The sequence below is a fragment of the Pezoporus flaviventris genome, unplaced genomic scaffold (genome assembly GCF_033815535.1).
Source record: "Pezoporus flaviventris isolate CSIRO_AGI_PZ_B2104156 unplaced genomic scaffold, CSIRO_AGI_Pfla_v1 ptg000015l, whole genome shotgun sequence".
In the NCBI taxonomy this organism is placed as follows: Eukaryota; Metazoa; Chordata; class Aves; order Psittaciformes; family Psittacidae; genus Pezoporus; species Pezoporus flaviventris.
The window spans coordinates 40,179,731-40,201,764 of record NW_026892563.1 but is presented as its reverse complement, the minus strand read 5'-3'; the positions used below and the strand labels follow the sequence as shown (position 1 = coordinate 40,201,764).

At 41.5% G+C, this 22,034-nt stretch overlaps 1 protein-coding gene across 4 annotated transcripts in view; it reads left to right on the top strand.

Annotated features, from left to right (window-relative positions):
- The first annotated feature begins 234 nt into the window (after positions 1-234).
- GTF2E1 (general transcription factor IIE subunit 1) overlaps positions 235-22,034 on the top strand; it is a 54,944-nt gene continuing 33,144 nt past the window's right edge. Inside the window, exons 1-4 of one of the 4 annotated variants that reach the window (XM_061454257.1) lie at positions 235-295; positions 618-678; positions 1,240-1,296; positions 8,918-9,395. In XM_061454257.1, coding sequence (XP_061310241.1) covers positions 8,948-9,395 — 448 coding nt within the window. In that variant the 5' untranslated portion in view covers positions 235-295; positions 618-678; positions 1,240-1,296; positions 8,918-8,947. Of the gene's footprint in view, positions 296-617; positions 679-1,239; positions 1,297-1,484; positions 1,507-8,917; positions 9,396-22,034 lie in introns of those variants that run through there. The other 3 variants (XM_061454258.1, XM_061454261.1, XM_061454259.1) reach the window with 3 other exon arrangements.

Genomic DNA, 22,034 nt, shown 5'->3' with positions numbered 1-22,034 from the left:
GATGGGCGGGAACCGCTCGCGGTGGGAGAGGGTTTGCGAGGCTCCGATTGGATGGTTTTCGTGTTGGTTCTACGGGCAGGGAGTGCGCGTCGCGTTGTGATGTCAGCTAGCGCGCGAGGCTCTGACGCCGGAAGCGTCGCTCAGAGCGGGCAGAGCCGCCGGCTGCTGCAGGTCAGTGCCGGCCCCGGGCAGCGGCCGACGTGACCCTCCTTCCCCTGCGGACACACAACGGTCCCGCTCCCGGCCGTCGGCGTCTCCTCGCTGGGCCGCGGCCTCCTGAGCCGCCATTTACGCGGTAGCGCTGGGGCAAACAGCCAAGCGCCCTCTCCCCCGCTCCTCCCCTCTTGGCCCCGCCGCGGTGGGCTGAGGCGGCTCCTCAGGAGCTCCCGGCTCGGCGCTCTGTGCCCCCCTTTCCCAGTTGTTTGGGGTTCGTGTTCTCGGGGTTCGTGTTCCCCGAGTGCTGTCTGGCTGGGCCGTTGCCCTCACAGCTCGCTTTGCCTCAGGCTCGGTGCCACCGTGTGCCCCTCCTCTGGCGTGGTTTGGAGGGTTTCCTTGATTGTTTGGGGTATTTGTTTTAGGGAATACTGTCTAAGCCCCTTTCCCTCTGTCTCCTACAGGAGCCTGCACGATTGAATGTTTAAACATGTAAAAGCGGGTATGGAATAGGAAGCTGTGCAGGTAGCATAAGGGCTTCTCTGCTTTGCTTGGCTTGAAAGATTAGTCTGCTACAACGATCTATGAAATCTGTGCAATTATAGTGTAGCCAGTAGGGCCAGGGCAGTGATCGTCCCCCTGTACTGGGCACTGGTGAGGCCCCACCTCGAATCTTGTGTTCACTTCTGGGCCTCTCATTACAAGGGAGACATTGAGGTGCTGGAGTGGGGCCAGAGAAGGGCAATGGAGCTGATGCAGGGCCTGGAGCACAAGTGTGATGGGGAACGGTTGAGGGACCTGGGAGGGGGTCAGTGTGGAGAAGAAAAGGCTCAGGCTGCCCAGGGCAGTGGTGGAGTCACCATCCTTGGAAGTGTTCACACATTGTGTAGACAAGGGCCTCGGTGACCATGGGTTAATGGTGGCCTTAGCAGGGCTGGGGTAAAGTTTGGACTTGATGAGCTTAAAGGTCTTTTCCAACTGAGTTGATTCTGTGATTTGTAATCTCAAGGAAGCTGCAAAATTAGGGGAATCTGGGTCATAACTGGCGCACTGTAACAAATGTAGCTCATCCCTTTTTTTTTCCAGGTTTGACCACTGGTTGAGCCCATATGGTGAAAGCATTCAGTTCTCCAGGTCAGCAAGGTATTTTTGTTTTAAGCATTAGCTTTCTTTTGGCTTCACGAGCTTGCTGCTTCCTTGTGAAGCAGATGAATGTCACATATAATGGCCCTGAGCTGTTAAATGGACCCAGCTGCCAAACTTGTATCCTTACAGGTGGTTCAGAAGGAAGATCAGCATTCTGAAAAAGGTGTTCAGCAGTGCATAGTTAAGGCACATTTTCACATAATACAGGTGGCATATTTTTCAGTTGCAAAAGGTGGAATTTTTTCTTTCATCTTTTCCCCTGCACTGGCATCCTCTCACATCTCTTGTTTCTCTTGCTCATCAGACTTTTCCGCTAGCTCATTAAACTGTCAAAAAAAAAACTAGTAAAAGGGGTAGTAGAAGAGGTACTTTTATGCCTTTTAGTGATGCAAATCGGTGCACAGGCAGGCCTTCTGAGTGCTAGAGCTGGCATGGGAGAGAGCAGAGGCGTGTGCTTGGGAGAGGAGGAAATACCTTTCTGGAAGCAATAAGGGATGATGGGAATTTCATTCCTACCTTCTACATCCTTTAAGATACCATTTACAGCTTGCTTTCACACAGGATGCTTTAGTGAATTCTTCACTAAACAAGAAACTGCATGAATGGTATCTTGTTACTTAGTTATCTGGTATTTTGTTACTTAGTTTTTCTGTTTCTTTATTGCTTAAATCCCTAGTGTATGCACTTGTTTGCTACACCCCGATGCACTAAAACATTTCTGAACCTAATACTTGCATAAATCTTCATCTGAAATTCCTGAAAATCAGACAGTAGCACTCATATCATCTATAATGATGAGAGGTGTGGTGGCCCAGGTCCCATTGAATGCAGCATATGACAAATAATTCTTTCTTTCTTCTTGTCAGAAACTTAACAAGGAATGCTGGGGTTAAGCCCAGTGTATTTTGGTGTAATCATGACTACCTGAAGCTTGATGTTTGTGACAAGTGCTCTTATTTCTTGTAATAGTTTCTGATTTCTATGGTTAAAATGTTCTAGTGGCTATACATCACAACTGAGTCACTTTAACATCTATGCCACCTCATGGAGAAAGCTCGCTCTTCCACACCCCAGCCATGCTTTCTTCTCTGTGTTTTGTGTAGGTTTTTCATTGGTCATGTGAGTGATCCAGTTTTTGAGCTTTCCCCCTTGCTCTCCCTCAAAAATACCCTATTTATTGCTTTTTGGCACATCAGTTTTTCACTTTTTACCAACTTAATTCACCTTTCAACATGAACAGGCAAGTGTCAAAATGAGCCCGGAATGGTGGGGGTTGTTGCTGGAGGCTGGGAAGGGAAAGAAAGATTTCTTGGTGGGAGGGAGGGTATAATTAGACTTAAGGTGGAACAGAAAACTGTACCTTCACTATTCTAGCCACTAAGTTTGGCCTTCCATATATAGTGCACTTGTAATTTTTTTGTCTACAACTGTAAATAGTTTGTTAATGCTAACATGTATTTGAAGGACTTCTGAGTACTGTATCTGTTTGTATACATGCACATAGATAGTCCTTTAATTTACTGACATCTTGCTATTTTCTAGGTCAGGTTTAGATTATGAATGTGACTGAGAATTAAATCCTGAGCCTGCATTGTTCAATTTCTGCCTTGCATGGGCAGACCGTGTGGCCTTATATGTGGTTCCATATATTTTTACTTGTGAAATTAGGTGAAAAATGTCCTAATTTCAGCTAGGCCCTTCAGCCTTTCTGTGTGCTGCTGTAGTTCAACTTTTCATCTTCAGTGAAGAAAACCCATTGATACTTGTGGCCTCTTGGTTTCACTTTATGGAATGCCAATAGGGAGGTACTATTTGAGTGAAAGCAATTTGTTCTTTTCTCCTTTAATACTTCAGAGCAGGTCTTGCAATGAAGATACATGACTTCTCGTGCAGATGGAAGGCTGAGCAGTAGTGTTCCTAAGTCACCAGGGAATGAAATTCCATAAGCTTCTGATAAAATGCCAGAAGACTTTGGGTTTGCAACTGATATGGGATAAAGGCAGTTCAGGATAATAGGGACATATTGCACAGATCACCCACTCTCTACAGAGAAAAATGAAAAAGCAGACTTGAAAATGGCAGATTCTGTGCCATTTCCCAGTTTCTGGAAAGGATGAGTAGTGTCTGAGGTTACATTGTACAGACATTTAAAATCTTGATAGCATGTTTTCCCACTATAGTTCTAAAATTTGTGCCTTCCTTCCCTGTAGTTGGGAAGATTTAGAATCATCCCTCAGCATAACCTCATCGTCTTCTGGAAGACAGAATTCTAGATTTTATTAGAGTGAGAGACTACAAAACTAGGATCTGGTGTTTGCAAGTAACTACTGAAGTGGGATATGGTATACACTGGCTCACAAGAGGCTGTTGTACTTGCCATGTTTACAAGCAAGGGACTCTTCTTACAACCTGATTTTGATTTTTCCTGAAGAAATTGTGTCAGTGGTATAAGCAATTAATTTTTTTTTCTTTTAAAGAAGTCTTATGGCGGAAGCCTGCACAAATGTTTTCCAGACAAATCACAGGATGGTTTGGGTTGGAAAAGACCTTAAGATCATCCAGTTCCAGCCCCCTGCCATGGGCAGGAATGTCTCACACTAGATCACCAAAATCCAGCCTGAAGATTTAGTGAAAAAGAGCACTAATGATTTAAATTAGATGTGGGGAAAAGGAGGAAGCACCTTTCCAGGATTTAACAGTATGTCTGATAGACCTAAGTTCCAAGCCAACCCTGCAACTCTCAGGTTTTCCTCCAAAAGAGCTCTGGAGCGTTAAAAAGGGTTTCTATACCAAAATGAGTGAAGAGGAGTCTGCTTCCTTTTTCCAGATTCTGCTCTTACACTGTTTTCATTGTCAAATGTATGAACAGTGAGACTTCATTAATTTGCTTGAGGTAAAATTACTAGTGGAATTAATATGAGCCTCAGAGTTATGTTAAAGTGATATTCATTTGGAGTATTAGGTAAAAATTCGGGTTAATTCACTGGCTGACTTATGCTTTCATAACTTGTAGTTCTAGTTTCATCTACTTTGTGCTTTCTAGGTATCACCTTTTTTAGGACTTTTTTGTCTTTCATCTCAGCTTTAGTCAGGAAAAGCAGGAAGCAAAACAGATTCAGTATCCTTAGCACAATTCCTGGTTGAGCTTGCAAAAGTATTCTTGAAGTCTTGGTACACAGAGAAGAAGAGTTGAGTTGCTTCGATGCTGCATCAGGAACGTCCTGACCAGTGGAGATGTTTGCTCAGTTGAATTTCTGGCTTCTAAATTGTCTTTGATCAGACTGAATGTGTTTTTGATGGTCACCTGCTCTCTCAGTTTCCTTTCTGGCATCTTAAGTTATGCCCAAGACCTGTGTGTATTTAGGCTTGCTGTCCTACTGCAATAACACAGGCAGATCTGTGTTCCCATAATATTTCATTGTATTCACTTATTTCCCCAGAACAGTTCCCCAACAGCTGTCTCTTAAACCCGTTCTTAAATATGGAAAATACTCCTTTTGGGTGTCTGAGTCTCATCCTTCTCAGTGTGCTTTATTATTGGTGCTGTAGGTGCTTACTGCGTTGTGGTGTATCTTGGCCATTGCTTTTCTTTTTCTGTTTTTTTTTTTTCCCTGACAATATCCCTTGATGTTCGTACATTATTAATGAAGTACAGACATTATTAGGAAACAGATGCAGGTCCATTAAAACCTTGTTAGAAGTTGTTATCATATTTCTTTGCACATGTAATTAATTCAGGCTTGACTTGCTGCTTTGATAGAAGGTGAAATCACTGCTCAAGGTTGCAGCGCTGAAGTCCTCTGCTTTTGAATTTTAAACTGATATTCTTGTGGCACTGGATTACAGCTTGTGAGCTGCATCACTGTCTTTCTTGCCTACTGAAAGGTAGTAAGGATTTGCAGTGCTTATGCTGTAGGCTGGGATTCTTCATGGGTCAGAAGTCAGCTTTTTCTAGAGAAACAGTGTTAGTCCCTGGCCTGGAGAGTTCTGGAAGTGCTTGTCTTGTGCCATCATTCTGTATTGTCTAGTTTACATGATCATCAAGAATGATGTTGCAAAACATGTCCTTCATCCAGCCATACAGATCTTGTTCGAACCCTTACTTTTGATCAGTCTGGCATTAGGCCTTAATGTAATATCAAAACTGGTGCTTGCTCAACATGTGTCCAAGCTTATTTTTAGAGCTAAGTTAGATGTGCTCAGCGCTGCTGCCTTTCATGTAACAAAGCTTGACAAGGGTGTTCTTTGGCTTTATTTCTTGATTTTATTTTTTTTTTCTTCTTTTCTGTCTTAAAGCTGACACTAGTTTCTTGGTTCTCTCACCCAATGGCTGTCTTCTTCAGGACTTAAAACTTAATCTGTGTTACTCCACTTTCTGAAGTGGAGATTAGTGGGAAAGAATGGTTTGTGGTGTTTCTAGAATGTTTGCATGTCCGTATGTCCATGCCTGGAAGAAAATCAGTGTTGCACTCAAGATGCCCACTATTACCTGAGGACATCACTAAAAATCTCTATTAAAGGAGGGGAAATAATTGTGTAAAAACTCCTGGTTTCACCTCTTTAGGTGAAAAAAAAATGTTTTCTAGAGATTGACACTAAGAAATATTATTAAACCTTTAATTATTGCTGAAAACCAAGGGGAAAGCATAGACTCTTAGAGGTGGTTTTACTTATTAGTCCCTTGTAAGCCTCAGCTGAAGCTGTTTGAGTACAATATTTGGGAAATTGTACTTTAAACCTGTTTTGAAAGTGCCTGTGGAAATCTGCAGCTGCCTTAGCAGTGAGATTCTTGGAGAGAAAACGCTTTCTCTTGGCTCTCAGGTGAGGTATCCAGGGTGAAATGTGCTTATTTAAAACCAGTTTTCAGTGAGTGCCCACTCACTGCAGGTTGCATTCCAGGGTTTTCTGCAAGGGAATTTCAGGGAACAGTGAGGAGAGAAGGGGTGAAGAACCTTTTCACTTTTAAAATCTCTCCTGGGGTGCTAGTTTTTATTTAAAATTGATCTTTACATTAGTGTTGTAATGTGCTTAAACTAAGTAATGTTTAATCAAATTCAAGCTTGTGGTCTGCTTCTGCATTGACATTGTTTTGTACTATCAGTATGTAGCTGACAGACAGTCAAAAGCAAGATTCATCTTTAAGTGACTGAAAGACTGTAATAATTCCAATGGAAACTGTTTTTCAAGGGCAGCATTCTGTGGTGGTGTTCAGATTGGGTCTGATTTACAAATTCAAAAGTACTAACTCATGATGGGGCATCCTTTATTGCTAATGCTTTTACCTTTAATGCAAACCCATCCTTTGTGTAAGAGAAATCATTATGTATCTGGCATGCAAAAGAAAGCTGACTGTAGAAGTACTTGTTTCACAGCTAATTCATTCCATAATAAACATACTTTAATTTCCTTGAAGGAAAGCTGGAGCTGGGCATCCAAGCAGTTTTCTGTAAGCTATACTCAGCCTGCACTCTAGCAGTCAGCAAATGTGCAGTCCCATTTCAATTTGAGCACTGTGAATACCATTTGACCCTAAGTTAGAGAAGAAGAAAAGCTCAAGCAGGAAAGCATTTTAAAAGAAGAGAGTGTGGGGTTTTTTCTTACCCAAAAGGCAGAAAAGACAGGACAATCCACAGCCTAATTGCTTTGCAGTTGTACTGTGCTAACTCATGAGAGGAACATACCACCTTAGTTGCAGAAGAGGGTCTGGAGAGTAATAAAGCTTCAGTGGGTAAGGTTGCTTAAAGTTTTTTGAGAGGGCAGTGTTTCTCATATGAAACCAAAAATATCCAAGCAGACAAATGTGATAAGTGATCACAGATTTTTGAGTAGTCTTAGCTGATGGAAGTGAGTCATCAGCTGCTTGGTTACATATAGAGCTTGGTGATTTCAGGGGGATGTCTTAGTGCGGGGAATATAGAAAAGTTCTGTTTGTCAGAAAAGATATTGCAGGTTTTATGATAAAGATTTAGAAAACAGGATACCCATTCAGATCCTTTCTTCTGCTGTCAGTCTCCTCTTTCCTTTGAGTCCTGAATGCTAGGGAGGTGCATATACAATGTGTGAAATATCTAATGATAGCAAAACTTGAGATTGGCAGAGTTTTGCTATTTATGGTATTGGTTCACAGATAAAAATTGCTTGGCAATGACGAACAAACAGAAATTAAGGTGTGGGGTTTTTCTTCAGTTGAAGGAACCTTTTGCTTAAGAAGTAGTTATTCATATCCTGAACTAGCATAGGAGTCTCATTGTAAAAAGCTGTTTCAAATTTTATTTGAAGTTAACTGGAAGTACAGCCCCCTGAAAGGGTATTTCAAAACCACATATAATACATCATGCTTATCTGAAACCTTTCATATATGAGAATCCTAGTGCATTATGAGCAGAGGAGAAATTTTATTACCTGCAGACTTGAAAGAGTGGAAGGGAAATATGCAAAGCCACTCTGTGAAATGACAGTGAGCCTTTGTTATGTGCCTTATGGTGTTGCTTTCCTTTCTCTCTCCAGTGGACAAAACTGGCTACTTCAAAAGAGTCACTGCTGTTACTTGCCTGCTGGGGTTTGATTTTTGGCTATGTCTGTGGCAGAGGTGACAATCTGAGGAATTCCTTGCATTATATGGTCCTGTATACGATCCAGTGTATGTCCCAGAAGCATATAATTTTTGTGACTATTTGTGCCATTTGATGTCAAGGTGAATTAAAATGAAGTGAAAATACAGTATTTAGAAATGACTGTCTTGTCACAGGCAACGTGGTGAGCCCTGGTAACTATCTCAAAGGATACTTCTGGAATATTATTTTTTTTTTAAACACATCATCTTTTCATGTTCATTAAGTCTTCATTTTTACTTCATTTATCATGCTGTATTATTCATGGGCTTCTTAAGGCCTAAATGTGAGACACTTCAAATGAAGGCTCAGTCCTTGTAAGGTCCTATTTGCTCATCTAAGATCAAGGCTAAAGCAGTCTGTGATACAGAAGTTGGCAGTGCTAACAGTTTTCATGCTGCAAATGCTTGACTAGGGTCCATTTATAAGAAAGTAGGGGAAAAGTCTATTTGTTTGCATTGTGCAGCTGGGGGCTTCTGTTTGAGTGCATACCAGCCTGTACTAGCAAGCTGTCCTCATGTAATATCTCTTCCCAGCGATGCCTGAGGAGTAGAACCAGGCAGAGCTACTTACAGTGTGACAAAGTGATGTCAACTGGGACCACAAGACTACTCCACTCTTGGGCTGTGTTAAGACCTCTCTTGCTGTAGCCTTTTTCAGCTTCTCCCAAGCTTCAAGTCTCAACTGATCATGAAGCTGTCTCCTGGAGCTTAGCTTCAAGACAGCTTTCTTATTCCAGCCCTGTTGGCTGTAACTGAGTAGAAATGAAATCTGCTGTATGTTATGGTAACAACTTCTTTTGGCTTTAAGTTTTCAATCATTTTGTTTGAATGAGAGGTACCATTTCCTAGTTCTACTTCTGTAGCAGTGTCATTAGTAATACCCAAGAAGACAGTGCAAGGCTTGGGAAAGAGAAATGGGAAGCACCCCATTATTTTCTTAGCTTTGAGATTAAACTTCTGAAGTCAGAAGACTACCTAAGAATCTGTCTGCCTTTTTTATTGCAGTATACATGAAGCTCAGGATCTGAACCTGCTATGACTGACCCAGACGTTCTCACTGAGGTCCCAGCAGCTCTCAAACGCCTTGCCAAATATGTGGTGCGTGGCTTTTATGGCATTGAACATGCTTTGGCTCTGGACATTCTCATCAGGAACCCCTGTGTGAAGGAAGAGGACATGTTAGAGCTCCTTAAGTTTGATAGGAAGCAGTTGCGGGCTGTCCTCAACACCCTCAAGGGTGACAAGTTCATCAAATGCAGGATGAGGGTAGAGACAGCTCCAGATGGCAAAACCACCCGTCATAACTACTACTTCATCAACTACCGCCTTCTGGTTAACGTGGTGAAGTACAAGCTAGACCACATGAGGAGGAGGATTGAGACAGATGAGAGAGACTCCACCAATCGTGCCTCTTTTAAATGTCCCATTTGCTTCAGCACCTTCACAGACTTGGAGGCCAACCAGCTGTTTGACCCCAGGACAGGTAAGAGTACAGGGAACAGGTAACAGAATGCTCTTGCTGTCTCCTTTGTAGCTGCTGGACTTGAAGGAAACAGGAAAATTCTCGAGTTTGTCCGGAGCTAGAGGGCACTCTGTTTCTGCAGGTGGTAAATGTTTCAACAAACCACAGACGTAATGTATACAGACTTAATCAGTCTGTACAGGCAAATAGCAGTGTTGCTAAAATGCTCAAGTGGCAAACAGTAGGGAAATGGAGGTCTTATCGCAACAGCCTTCAAAGGTGAATAAAGCAGTCTGTCCTTGTCAGAAGCTGAAGGTTTTTCAGTGTAACCTGCTCTTGCTTGTAAACTGTATGACTTGCCGGTAGTTTGCAGAGAGGGCATATGTTGAGTTGCCTTTGGTCTGCAAAAAGTTTAAATTTGGAGATGGTCATGCAAGGAATGAGTTGCTACTGTTTAATTTTCTTCTGTCCAGTTCATTTACACTGCACACCCTTGATTCTGCAGGGTAAGGCAGTCTCGTGGAAGTTAAAAGAAATTAATTAGACTTGTCTGTGGTTGAGAGTAAACAAGATTCTTTTTCCAGTCTGTGTGTCAGTCCCGGTGGAGCTGCAGATATGTCTCATGCATATGAAATAAGAATCTTTTCTGTGTGTTACTGTCTACCGGGGCTGTCCAAATACTCTGTGCTTTGTGCCAGGGAAGAAAAGGAGGAACACCTGCACCTGATGAGATCCTACTTCACTAGTCTAATCTGTGATTATCTGGGTGGGGAGAAAGGCGGGGAGCAGAAATAAGTAAGCCAGTTGGGAAGTATATCAGAAACATTGAGATGTGGTGCATTGTCTCAGTTATCATGATGGGAAACTAAAAATTCACTGTTTAGTGGTATTGAAGCTTTTAATGCAGGGTTACTGATGTCTAATCTGCTTTGGGGAAGGGCAAACGCCCAACAAAAGTTCAGGCTTTTTCCCTCTTTCCTGCCTCCAAGGATCAAGAGCTGTGAAACTCTTTACTTAAACAACCATGGAAATTATATTTAGTACTAGAGAAGCAGAATCCATGAAGTCAAGTTAACAGTTATTGCTGTAATCCTGTGCAGCTCTCCAAGTAGGAGTTGCTCCCTCATGGAGCACCAAAACCAGCTGCGCCAGCACAGAATTTTCCATACCACTGAGTATGGAAACTAGGTGTGCTAGGTATAGTAATGTACCTGTGGCAGCCACGGTCATGGGTGTTGGGCCGAAGATGAATAGGGCTCTTGCAATTTGCTTCAGTAAGGACAGTAGAGAACCTGTGCAGAGAACAAATACAGTGGGAGTGTGAGATGCTGATCCCAAAGGGACCTGTAACACTTTGCAGGTGAATCCTCCTGCCTCTGTGGGTGGTGATGTCCAAGAGCAAAGAAGTGGCTGTCAGGGAGATGCAGAAGACAATAATGCTGGGATTTGGCTTTGACAGCAAGGCCTGTGCTCCAGGAGCTGATGAGGTCAACCAAGGATTTGTCTACAGCGCAGGCACTGGCTTTCTCCACGATGTGAAATCGTTCACTGGCACATGGAGTGTTTTGTGGTTTTCCTGATGGAAAGGTTGAGTTCTGTTTTCCAGCACTTCCCAGCAGTTTGTTTCTGTCACTATTAATGTAAATAACAAGATAGCCAATTACTTCACTTACTTTCAGTAAGAATATACCTATATAGAATTTTTGTATATTGTTTCTCCTTTTCTAACACTTAAGTCAATGATAGTTTCATCTGGATAGTGCATGATGATACTGTTGCTTCACAAGAGCTTTTACATGGAATATCAGTTTGGATGGTGCTCTCCACTTTACTGTTTAGGAAGGTGTCATGCTGTCTCTAAACCATGAGTAAAGTGTTTGTTTTCATTCCAGGTGAATAAGTGGCAAATTTTTTGTTCTGCATTGTTAGTGAGAATGTCTGCTTTATATTGCAGAGGATTCTGTTGTTTGCGTGTTTACTGCTGCTCTGGAATTCTGTATTGGAAAAAAGTGGGACACCTTTGGGTGCCTCGCAGAGGGAGCTAATGAGGACAAGGCATGTAGAGAAACAAGGTTTATTGGAGAGTGGCTAGCCATCCTTTTCCAAAGATGTCTTTAGCCCTTATCAGTGCTATACAGAAATTTCTCCCACTCATTGAAACTTAGGGCAGTGCAACTGCTGCAGGGTGCCTGAAAGCCACGTGAGTTTCAGTCACGGCTGACCTGAGCTGCTCCTAGACTGCATGTTGATCAAATTTTGTTGTTTAAAAGGCCTGCAGGGCCAAAGCCTGTTAGCTCTTAGGGCAGGTAGAGCATGGAAGGCATCCTCTGCAATAGTCTAGACTAAGCTGCACTTAAATTGGTGATCTGTTGTTAAAAGACATCCTGTTTCGTTGTCTGCTTTTTGTCCTTGTCACTCAGAGATTGGAATGGTTTTAGATGTGCTGTGTTTTCTTCTGCTTCGCTTTCCTCTTCTCTAGTTAGAACTCAAATGCAAACTCTGAGCAATTGGTGTAGAAAGAAAGGGTTAGAAGTGGAGCCTATTACTCTTGCCTTTCCTTATTCAGTGATGGTGGAGAGCCTTCCAGAATGTCTCTATGACTGTAGTCATTCTATTGCAATTTGTGAATTAAGACTGTTTGCAAAAAGCCTGTCCGTAGGTTGGATCCTTACTGCTCTTTAAATTTTACCACATCATCTGTGTCTGTCTCAGCTTTAGCAGAGGTCTGTTTCTTACAGGTCACCAGCTGTCAAATGGAGGCTTTTTTAGCTCGCTCCATTTGTGACTAATTTTGAAATAAATTGAGGTGTTTGGTTTTTCATTAGAGGATGTGATTATTGGTGGTTTCAGAAGGAGAGAAAAGAATTGGTAGTAAGAAAGGTACGTTTGCAGGGCACAGAGGTATAGACGTGCTTTGGTTGCTGTTTACCCTATTAATTTTGAAAGACTTTTTTAAACAGAGTATAAAGTTTGCCACTAAAGGTAATTTTAAATGTAGCTTTTAAAAGGTAAAACTATTACTTGGGGAGCGTGATGACTCTATATATGATTTTTCTCAATCCTTTTTTCTGCCCTTAAACATCTCGACACAAAAAAGCTCCGAAAACCTACTATGCTGTCAAAAGGTTGAACAAGTGTCGCCTGCTACTCATAGGAATTGTGTAATGTTAAAGAAACTGTCAGATGGTGGAAGGTGACAAAAAAGCTGGAGTTTTGCTGCTGTTTCATGTCACAAAGGGATCTTTTGAAAAGTGAAAAGGAGCATTTTGTGGTGAAGGAGTCACTTGGTTTTCTGACCAATGAGTCTTTTGGCTCTAAGTACAGCTTGCCCAGGTCATGAGGTTTAGCCCCATCTATTCTGAATGAAGAGCTCCAGGTATCACACTTTCTCCCCAGTGGCAGTTTTACTGTTGCCTCCAAAGAAGCAGCATCAATAACTTCTGCTTTTAGAGGCAAGCAGCTTGGACACAGCCTCCTTTTACTTTGCAAATGTTTGCTATGGAAACTTGAAGCAAAGCTAAGAAGAACTTTCTGACTGAAATGACAGGTTTGGGGTTTGCCTATTGACCTGGCAGTGCCTTTGACAGGAATTAGTGCAGGCAGGGTTATTACAGGCTGAACAGACAGTTCTTACCTGCTTTTGTGTTTTGAGATCTACAGAAAGAAAACCACGAACTCTGTAAGAATGAAAAGTGTTACTTCTGGACTTGTGTTTCAGATGGGATGACTGAGAAAGAAAAGAGACTGTAGTTTTCCTAGAAGATCCTAATATAAGCATTTGAAATACAGGTCTCTGCCATCACCTGCTGTCTACCTGTGCTCTGATATTTCATCACTCTTTTTTCGGCATGCTAGCATTTGCGTGAGCTGCTGTTGTGATGAAGCCTCATGCAGATGGAAAGCTGCAGCCATTAAATAAAGGCTACCTCTTGAGGCAAGGGCATACAAGAAAGAGTGTAACTGTAGCATTAAGATAATTCAGATCTTATAAAACATACTGTGAATAACGCTGCTGAACTCTGTCAATTTCCAGACCTGGGCTGGCAGGGAACACTGACATAAGAGATGCTGGGTTTTCAAGTGTTTCACCTAGAGATAAGGGTGTTCATCAGGCGCTTACACAGACCTCTGGGCAGAATTTTCTTCTCTGTGCTTTTAAATGTAAAAACTACAGAAATTTAGTTTCCGTAGGCCACTTCCTGAAATTGCAGAGCAATCTCAACAACTTGATACCATCTTGTGAATCTGATTCAAACTAAAATAAGCTTGGAGAATTAGATGCACACAAGCCTGTTGTGTGGAGTGTGGGGGCAGGACAGAAGGAGCTGCACTGGCTCTCCCAGCAGAGTGAGCCGTCTTTGCTCTGTACCTCTGGGCTTGGCTTGATTAATACATTAAATGTCACAAAACTGGAAATTATGTTCATGGATATGTGTTCTGTAGCATGATTAATTGATTAGCTGGGGAAGGTCTCTCTGATGTATCCTGTTCTTATACCCTAATCATATTTGTAAATCTAGTGTAGTGTTGGAGTCGACTGTCAAATTCAAGGTCAATTTGAGAGAAAGTATGTGACTAGAAACTGCAAAAGGAAGAGTGGGGTTGAAGTGAAGGAGTGAAAGAACAGATCCCACAGTGAATCACACCGTTATTTGGCCCTGGATCTCCTTAGGTATTCTAAATACCAAACTGTGTCAGCAGGTGAATTTGATATTAGAAAGAAAATATAAGGCTAGCTGAAATAGCTTTTCCTTTGTTCTCTTCTACCTTTACAATATAATTTTTATCCAGTCTTGTGTTTCTATTAGTTCTGTTACTGTGAAGAATATTCTTAAGGTTAACAGTAAATTGTAATTACAGCTGGTCTCTCACATACATCTATATATTAAGTGTCCTCACCATAACATTCAGTTAGATAAGACATGAATAATAGTTGAAAGAAAAGGATGGAAGACAAGTGAGTAATGTGAATCAGGAAGACGATGCTGTTGGGATGTTCTTAATTGCAGTTGTAATCACTGGAGTCTTTTGTTGTTAGTGGAAATCATAGCAGCTAAATATTTGTCTATGCTTTGCTCTCCCACAGTTTGCTCTTGGTTTGGTGAATGATTTTGGTTATAGCTATTTTACTGAAAATGCACTGTAATAGTAACATACTGTATCCCTTTCTTACTCTCTGTACTGATACTAAATTTAATTTGGGAAGAACAGATTGAAGGTGGCAGTATCGGTTTTGTAGAAGGGAAGATAACACCTTGAGTTTCATTTTAACCCTGCTTGTTTACTGTCAGCCTCTTGCATGTCAGATGTGTACTTCATAACAGGATTGCACTTAATGTGTTCAGAGGCTGGTTTTCTGTACCTGTCACAAGGCACCTTTCATGTTGCATTCAGGCAGGCTCAATGCAGCAGAGCATTTGTGTGGTTTGGGCCCTGTTACTGAGATCAGAAATTTGCCTAGTGTTTGATTTTTTTTTTTTTTTTTTTTTTTTGCTTTGGTCTTCTGTGTTGACTTCTAGAGCTACTGCCTTTTCTTCTGGGTGCTCAGCTTCTTTCGCTTTATCCCCAGTGAGCTATTCGGAACACATCTGTCTTCTCTCTTGTTTTGATATTTCCACTTCCTCAGGCAAGTTCTACACTAGCTTCAAATCTTCCTCATCTGATTCAAATAACTTTTGAGCCTGTCCTATCTAGTTTGTAAATTTTTCCTTATGTTTCCCTTCTCCCTGTTTTTTTGTCTTGCCTTTGCTTGTGGAGCTCTTGTCCATTTCCGGTACATCTCTTTTTCTTTTTTGTCCCTGCCAGCCATTAGAGAAAGTGAATCACATACAGAATGGTTCAAGTTGGAAAGGGCCTTAAGATCATCCAGTTCCAACCCCCTACCATGAGCAGAACACCTCACACTAGACCGTGTCACCAAAGGTTCTGTCCAACCTGGCCTTGAACACTGCCAGGGTTGGCTCATTCACAATTTCCTTGAGCAATCTGTGCCAGTGCCTCACCACTATCATGGTAAAGAACTTCTTCCTTATATCTAACCTGAACTTACTCTGTTTCAGTTTGAGCCCATCACCCCTTGTCCTATCACTGCAGTCCCTAATGAAGAGTCCCTCTCCAGCATCCTTCTAGGCCCTTTCAGACACTGGAAGCTGCTCTGACATCTCCACGCAGCTTCTCTTTTCCAGGCTGAACAGCCCCAACTTTCCCAACCTGTCTTCACCTGGGAGGTGCTCCAGCCCCTGATCATTCTCGTGGCCCTCCTCTCTCTTAGAGCTATTTATTCTTTATATCTACACTACTTAGTCAATCCTATTTGATCTTTATGCTGTTGATTCCTGGCCTTTGGGTTTAGTGATTTTCAGAACATCTGAAAATCATTCTGGGTAGCTTTGTTTACCATGTACCTTTGTTTCATTCTGAAAAAAGCATTCTGGGTAGCTTTGTTTGCCATGTACTATGTGTGAATGTGCTATATGATATTACTAGTACAACAATTTACAGCTTTTTACCAGCTAAAATGAGGACTTTAAAAGGCTTATTGTAAATTGGCATACCAGAAACTTCCCTTGAATAAGAAAGGATTCAGAGCAGTTCCATTTTGAACAACTTCAACCAAATCTTCACAGAACTTGTTGTTAGTTCTCCAAGTGTCTGTAAAGCCCATCAGTGTGATTTTCTTCTCCCTTGACTTTACAGGCACATTTTGTTTGTCTGTGCTGCCACTGAGAGCTTTTGGCAGACACCAACAGAAGGAAACTGCCCATGCTCTGCTTAGTTTCTCTGTTTCTGTTCAGACTTCTGGCAAAAGCTCCAAGAGTATTCCTGTCGGCTTTACACTGCTTCAGTGTGATAAGGCTTAGAGCCACAGGGAAAGGAAAGCTGAGAAAACAGATCAGAATTAACGCATGCTTTGCTAAAATGAAGAATACTCTTTGGAAGGACTTAAAAGGGATGTGTAGGTTTTGTCTGTGACTTGAACTCATTCTCAGCGGGTTGGACGTGCTGCCTGAAAGATAACCATCTAGTCTAACCATGGAATTCCCAGCTTGGTGGAGAAATAGGTGAAGGTAGTGTTAGAGCCTGTGCTGTGCAGAACATCAGACCAGAGGGTTATAAGCCACTGGAGTAGCTCAGAAAAGCTGATGCCTGTAGAGTGCTGGTTGGTCTCTTCCCTGTGTTCCACGTTGACCTCTGGCTGGTGTGCTGTGTCTCTTAGATTAAAAAAAAGGGTCTGATAAATGCATGCCCTGGCTTACAGTATTTATACCTTCCTTTTGTCTGCAAAGGACATTTTATTATTAGAACTGCAAGAATAATTGCCCTTCCAGTAAAGGTTATCACAACTTTTCTCTTGGCTTTGTAAATTGAAATAGATAACAGCAAGAAGATCTCTGTAAAATCTGTGAATATTGCTAAGCTGTTTGCAGTGATAAAAGCTGGACTGCAGCATTCCTATCTTTTACTCTAGTAACTTGCTGTTCTTTTGAAACTGCGTCCTTGGTAATACCATGTGCAGTGTGTCATCCGTTCAGGTATGGGTATCTGAAGTCAGATCAGGAGCTCATGGAGAATCCTGTTACTTGTGTTGCAGTCTCTCTGCTGTTGGGTGCAATTTGAGGGTATAGTATGTTGGCTTAGGTGGTATTTTGGCATAGTCTTCTTGGTTGAAGTAAAAAAAAATATAGTTCTTTAATTTCCTAATGAGCTTCCTTTGGATATTCGCTCTGTCCAGTTGCAACTCTCTGCTTACTGGCTGGCTTAATGTATCCAGTGGGACAGGAGGAACAACTTTGTCAGCTCAGAGCTGCTGAGGTTGTGTATATGAACTGGAGCAGAAATAGCTCTTTCTGAGAAGGGGAAAGGATCCCTCTCTTTTCCAATTTTATATTGAATACATATTAAATCCCAGTTGCTTCTGAGAAAGGCATAAGTTGCTGTGTCTCATGCAGCCCATTGAAAAGTTCAGTTTACCTGTTCAAGAGAAATGTCTTTGCTCAAAAGGTCTGTACAGGATTTTTAATTTAGCTGAGCTAAAACTGGTGCACCCCAAAATGAATGAGCCCCTCAGTGTTCCTCTAGAGAATAGAAAGTGGTTCTGAAGGTGCTTATTTTCCAATTTTCTTTTTTGTCTTTTGAAGACATTAAATGTTGAATTGCTTCCCTTCTTCAATTGCAAACCCAGGTCAGCAGGAAGGGGAAGCTGCAGCATGAAATGTGAATTGATATTGTTGTGAAATGTGGAAGCAAATTTGGTTGATATCTTTTGGTTTTCCTGGAGTTTACTATTTAAACTATGCCCAGGCAATAAATACATGTAGGTAATTCCACATATACATTGCAGGCGGTGATCAAGTTGCTATTTCACAACTGAGTTACAGCACTGCTGTGTCCTTAGAGCACCTGCCATGCCTCATTCTCCATTGATAACCTGCTGTGGTCTTCTGGCAGAGCTTATTAGCTTGTATCCCATATAATGCTCTGAGCAATGTATTTCAAACTGCTGACTGGGCCCCTGGACTGCCTTTGCATAGCTGTACTTGGTTCTTGGCCAGGTGAAGCTAGTGTCTTTGGTTTTCAAATTAAGATCACGGTAATACAGAGTGTTGTGTTTTCACCCAAAATGCCATCAGGGTAGAAGTCAGAGGCCCAAGTATGCCCATCTTGTACTTGAAGTACATCTTCCAGCACACACAACATGTCAGGTGTGATACTGATGCACTCTCAGTGTTGCCTTACAGGTCATGAGATGGCATAGTGCTAACATAACTGTGGTGTCAGAAATGGTAAGTCAGGATGAAGTAACAGTGAAATCTAAATGCTTCATGAGTCTATAAAGAAGTCTTGTAAGATTGGTGAGAACAAGGGCTTTACCATGAAGTACTTAACCGGGTAGATTCAATGAGTTTTGCTTCAACTATTCACAAGTTCTAGAGGGTGAAATGGAAAGACAAAGTATCTGTGGTCCTCTTGTATTTCTTCAAGAGGAAGTATTTTGCTTAAGGAATTTTTTTGTTCCCCATTTTCTGCATGTACCTCTCAGACACACCACAGATGTGTCTGTCTTTCTCCTGTGTGTGGGCAAACAGCAGGAACTTCTGGCCCATGTGAAGGACCAAAACGTGCTCAAAAGCAAGAAGACATAGACATCTTGAAAACATTACTAAGCTGTGCACGAACTCTAGAAGACAAATGAAAGGTGCCCACAGTGGTTTGCTGAAGCCAGTTCCATGGTTAGAGGAGTTCTGACTTCCTTGGTTTGGATGTTTGGAACTTTATAGTATTTTTTTTTTTGAGGATGAACTGTAGGTCCTCTACAAACAGAAGCAGAAATTGTATCAGCTTGCATGCTAAGATGTTATACCCTGCCTTGCAAGGCAAAGTGTTCCAAGTTCAGCTGCTTCTTGGTAAAGGAAGATGCATTCTAAGGTGGACTTAAGTTTTAGTATGTCTAGTGAAGTAATCTGTTCTGTGACTGTTTCCCCACCCAGCCATCCCAAGGCCTGTATTTGAGAATAACCTGATGAAAAGTGACTCTGGCAGAAGAGTGAAATCTCTTCCTCTTGAGGGATATGAAAACAAGGAGAGTCTTCCTCTTACCAGTCTGCTAAAGCGCTGTTAGATTGGAGGGGGGGGGGTGTTGGTTTGGGGGTGTGTGCATTTTTGGGGGGGATTTTTTTGGTGGGTTTGGGTTGGGTGTTTTGTTTGTTTGGGTTGTTTAGGTTTTTTCTTTTCATTTAGCTTTTCACATGTTAAAGACATGAATGCATTGTTACGTGTTGAAGAGAAGGTCAAAGTTTATCCCTACTGCCACTTAATTCTGTACTCAGGAGGTGTGCACTGAGAGTTTGGACAAATATCCTTTCCTGTTAATCTGTAACATTGTCTGAAAAATTAACAGCTTCCCCTCTGGCAACATTCAAGCTGTTCTTTCTGCCATCATGTCAGCTCAGACTGCTTTCCCAGCTTACCGAGAAATATCAACGGTATGAATGAATGAGAAACATGGGGCTTCTATAGTGAGCTGATCAGTTGTGCTGCAGGGACTGCAGTGAGGATGATTTCTGCTAGCCAGTTTTCACAAGAGCTGAGTACTGTGAGGACCAAGTTGCTTGCAGGAGCATGCCAAGCAAAACTGGAGCAGGTGCCCTAATGGAAATGCTTGATGCATCTCCCTGTATGCCAAACATATACTTTTTGCAGTTGCCATCCACATGGGCCCTGCCAGTGCACAAAATCTGCTTTCTTTCACTTACAAGAATAAGAACTATTTGTGTCCCTGCCAGTGTCAATTTGGTTCTTACATATGATAGATGGGTTGCAGGTTACCAACAGCAATCTTGAATTTAAAGCAATATTGAAGTTCATTTTAATAGGAAGTTGCTGGTTCCTTCTGCCTTGTGTGATGTTTTGGGGCAAGACATTCTGCTTTTCCAAGAGAGTGGCTAACTGCTGTGAAGCTGTGTGCATGTTCAGTGTTGTAGATACTATTGACAGGTAATGTCAGTATAGTATATGGAGAAATATAGGCATAGCATTTGTGAAACTTGGTCCAGAGATTTAAGTGAACTACAAAGTTAGGGAGAGAAGCAAATGTTCTTTGCTTCTGTTAGCCTTCTGTTGAGCTACAAGGGAGCCTGACCTTCCACTGTGTCTGAAACTATTGCACAGTTCAGAAAGGTTAGGTGTATGAATTGGAATATTGCCTCAGAAATACTCTTGCTGAACCTGGACACATGAGCCTACAAGGCAGCCAGCTAGCTCAGGGGTGATATACGTTGGTGGTTCTGCTTAACCATGGCCTGATAAAAGTGTTCCACAAGCAGTATAGTGCTTATTCTGGTTCTTGTTAACCATGTTTTGTGAGGAATGGGATGCAACTCAGAACGCAGCTAGGTAATATTACAAAATAAAGCCAGAAATAAGGGAATGTTTGTATTGTTAAACATGCTGCTAGTCTGTTACCAGCCATGAACGTTGAAATTTCTGTTTGAATTTGTTGAAAGCTTTATGTTAGAGTCTGTAAGTTCTTACTGATCCTAACCTATCATTGTCAAACAGTGTAAAATTCTGAATTTCTGTCCCTAAAGGGAAATAAACCTTCTGAACCCCACTTCCATTAGGCTGGAATTGCTCATAAATATGTATTTTGACTGTATTTTTCAGTCTCGTTTCCACCATTCTAACGATTCACTATAGCCCTCATCGCTGACTTCAAGGAGAATGGTTTGCAGTGCAGAAGATTTTATCTGGAGAACTTTGTTCTGTTGCACAAAACTTTATCTTTCATGTTTGGAAATAATTATCTTTCTATCTGCATCGTCCCCCACAACCGTGGGCTGCAATTGAACCCAGAGAACAAAAATATGCTAGGAGTCTTCTTATTGACACTTCCTTGCTCCCTGGGAGGGTCAGGTTCAGCATCTCCTCCTATCATATATTGGATTATTGTTCTGTGTGCTTCTTTCTCATTCTAATTAAAATGCTATTCCCCTACCTATGCTCCCCGAAAAGGGGCAGAGGAAGATTTTTCTGTTAACACAAAATGAAGGATGTGGGCTGATGTTTATTCTGCTAAGGTCTCAGGTAACAAAAATAGTTAACATTTGAAGAAAAATTCTATCGAGCCATATTGGTGCTGCAGATAAGAGAATTAAGATGTTGCTGTCAGAGGATCAGGCTTTGGTTTTTTTGCCATCTAGAGGTAACAAGCTTTTTTGCTTGACAAATGTGAGATTTAGGAAAGGCAAATGAAATGGAGGGATATGGGGATCGCAAGTGCAAGACGATATTTATTCTTTATGTAATAATATCTTTACTATATAATTATATGTTATTTCATTATTATATAATTATATGTTATTTCATTATTATATAATTATACAATAATGTATATTCCTTATGTTATTGTATAATATATATAATTATATAATGTATACAATATTTATTTATTAGGAAAGTAAACAGTCCACTGTTCACTGTTCCACCTAACAGTGCTCTTCAGGGAAGGCAACAATAGCGAGAGGCATGAAACCTACTTGGTGAAGATTTGCATTTCAAAAGGATTGGCTAGGTTTTTAATTCCCTCCACCAGGGATGGCCAGGAAAGCCATTTCGTCAGAACACAGCATCCTGTCTGCAATGATTAAAGGAAATCTGGGTGCAGGAAGGAAATAGGCATCTGCTTTGGCAGAGCAGGAGAAAGCTCAGTAACACAAATCCACTCTGATAATGCCAATTTAAAATTGCAGCATGGAAGAATTTTCCCTCTTTGCAGTCAAAATTTCTCTTCCTCCTGGGCTGGTTAATAGTTTTATTCTTACTCTTCTGCTTGTTCCTGGGGACTTAACTATGCTTAATACAAGTCCCTTGGTTGTGCTTGCACAACCAAGGTTGGAACTTAGTTGGAACGAAGCTGTCTTTTCCTTATTACCTTTGCTGCTGGTAAGAAAATGATATGATCCAGTTTCCTGTGTCGAGGCTGAGAAAAGGGGTTAAACTACTTCTGAAAACAATTTTACGAATAGATAAATGCATTAAGCAGTTTTACTGCATGACTTTAGCACATGAACTCTAGAGCACATGAACTCTTAACATCTGTGGTTATGGGTATACTTGAATACTGTAGTTTTAAGTTGGAAAGAGAAGATTAACAACTTCTGA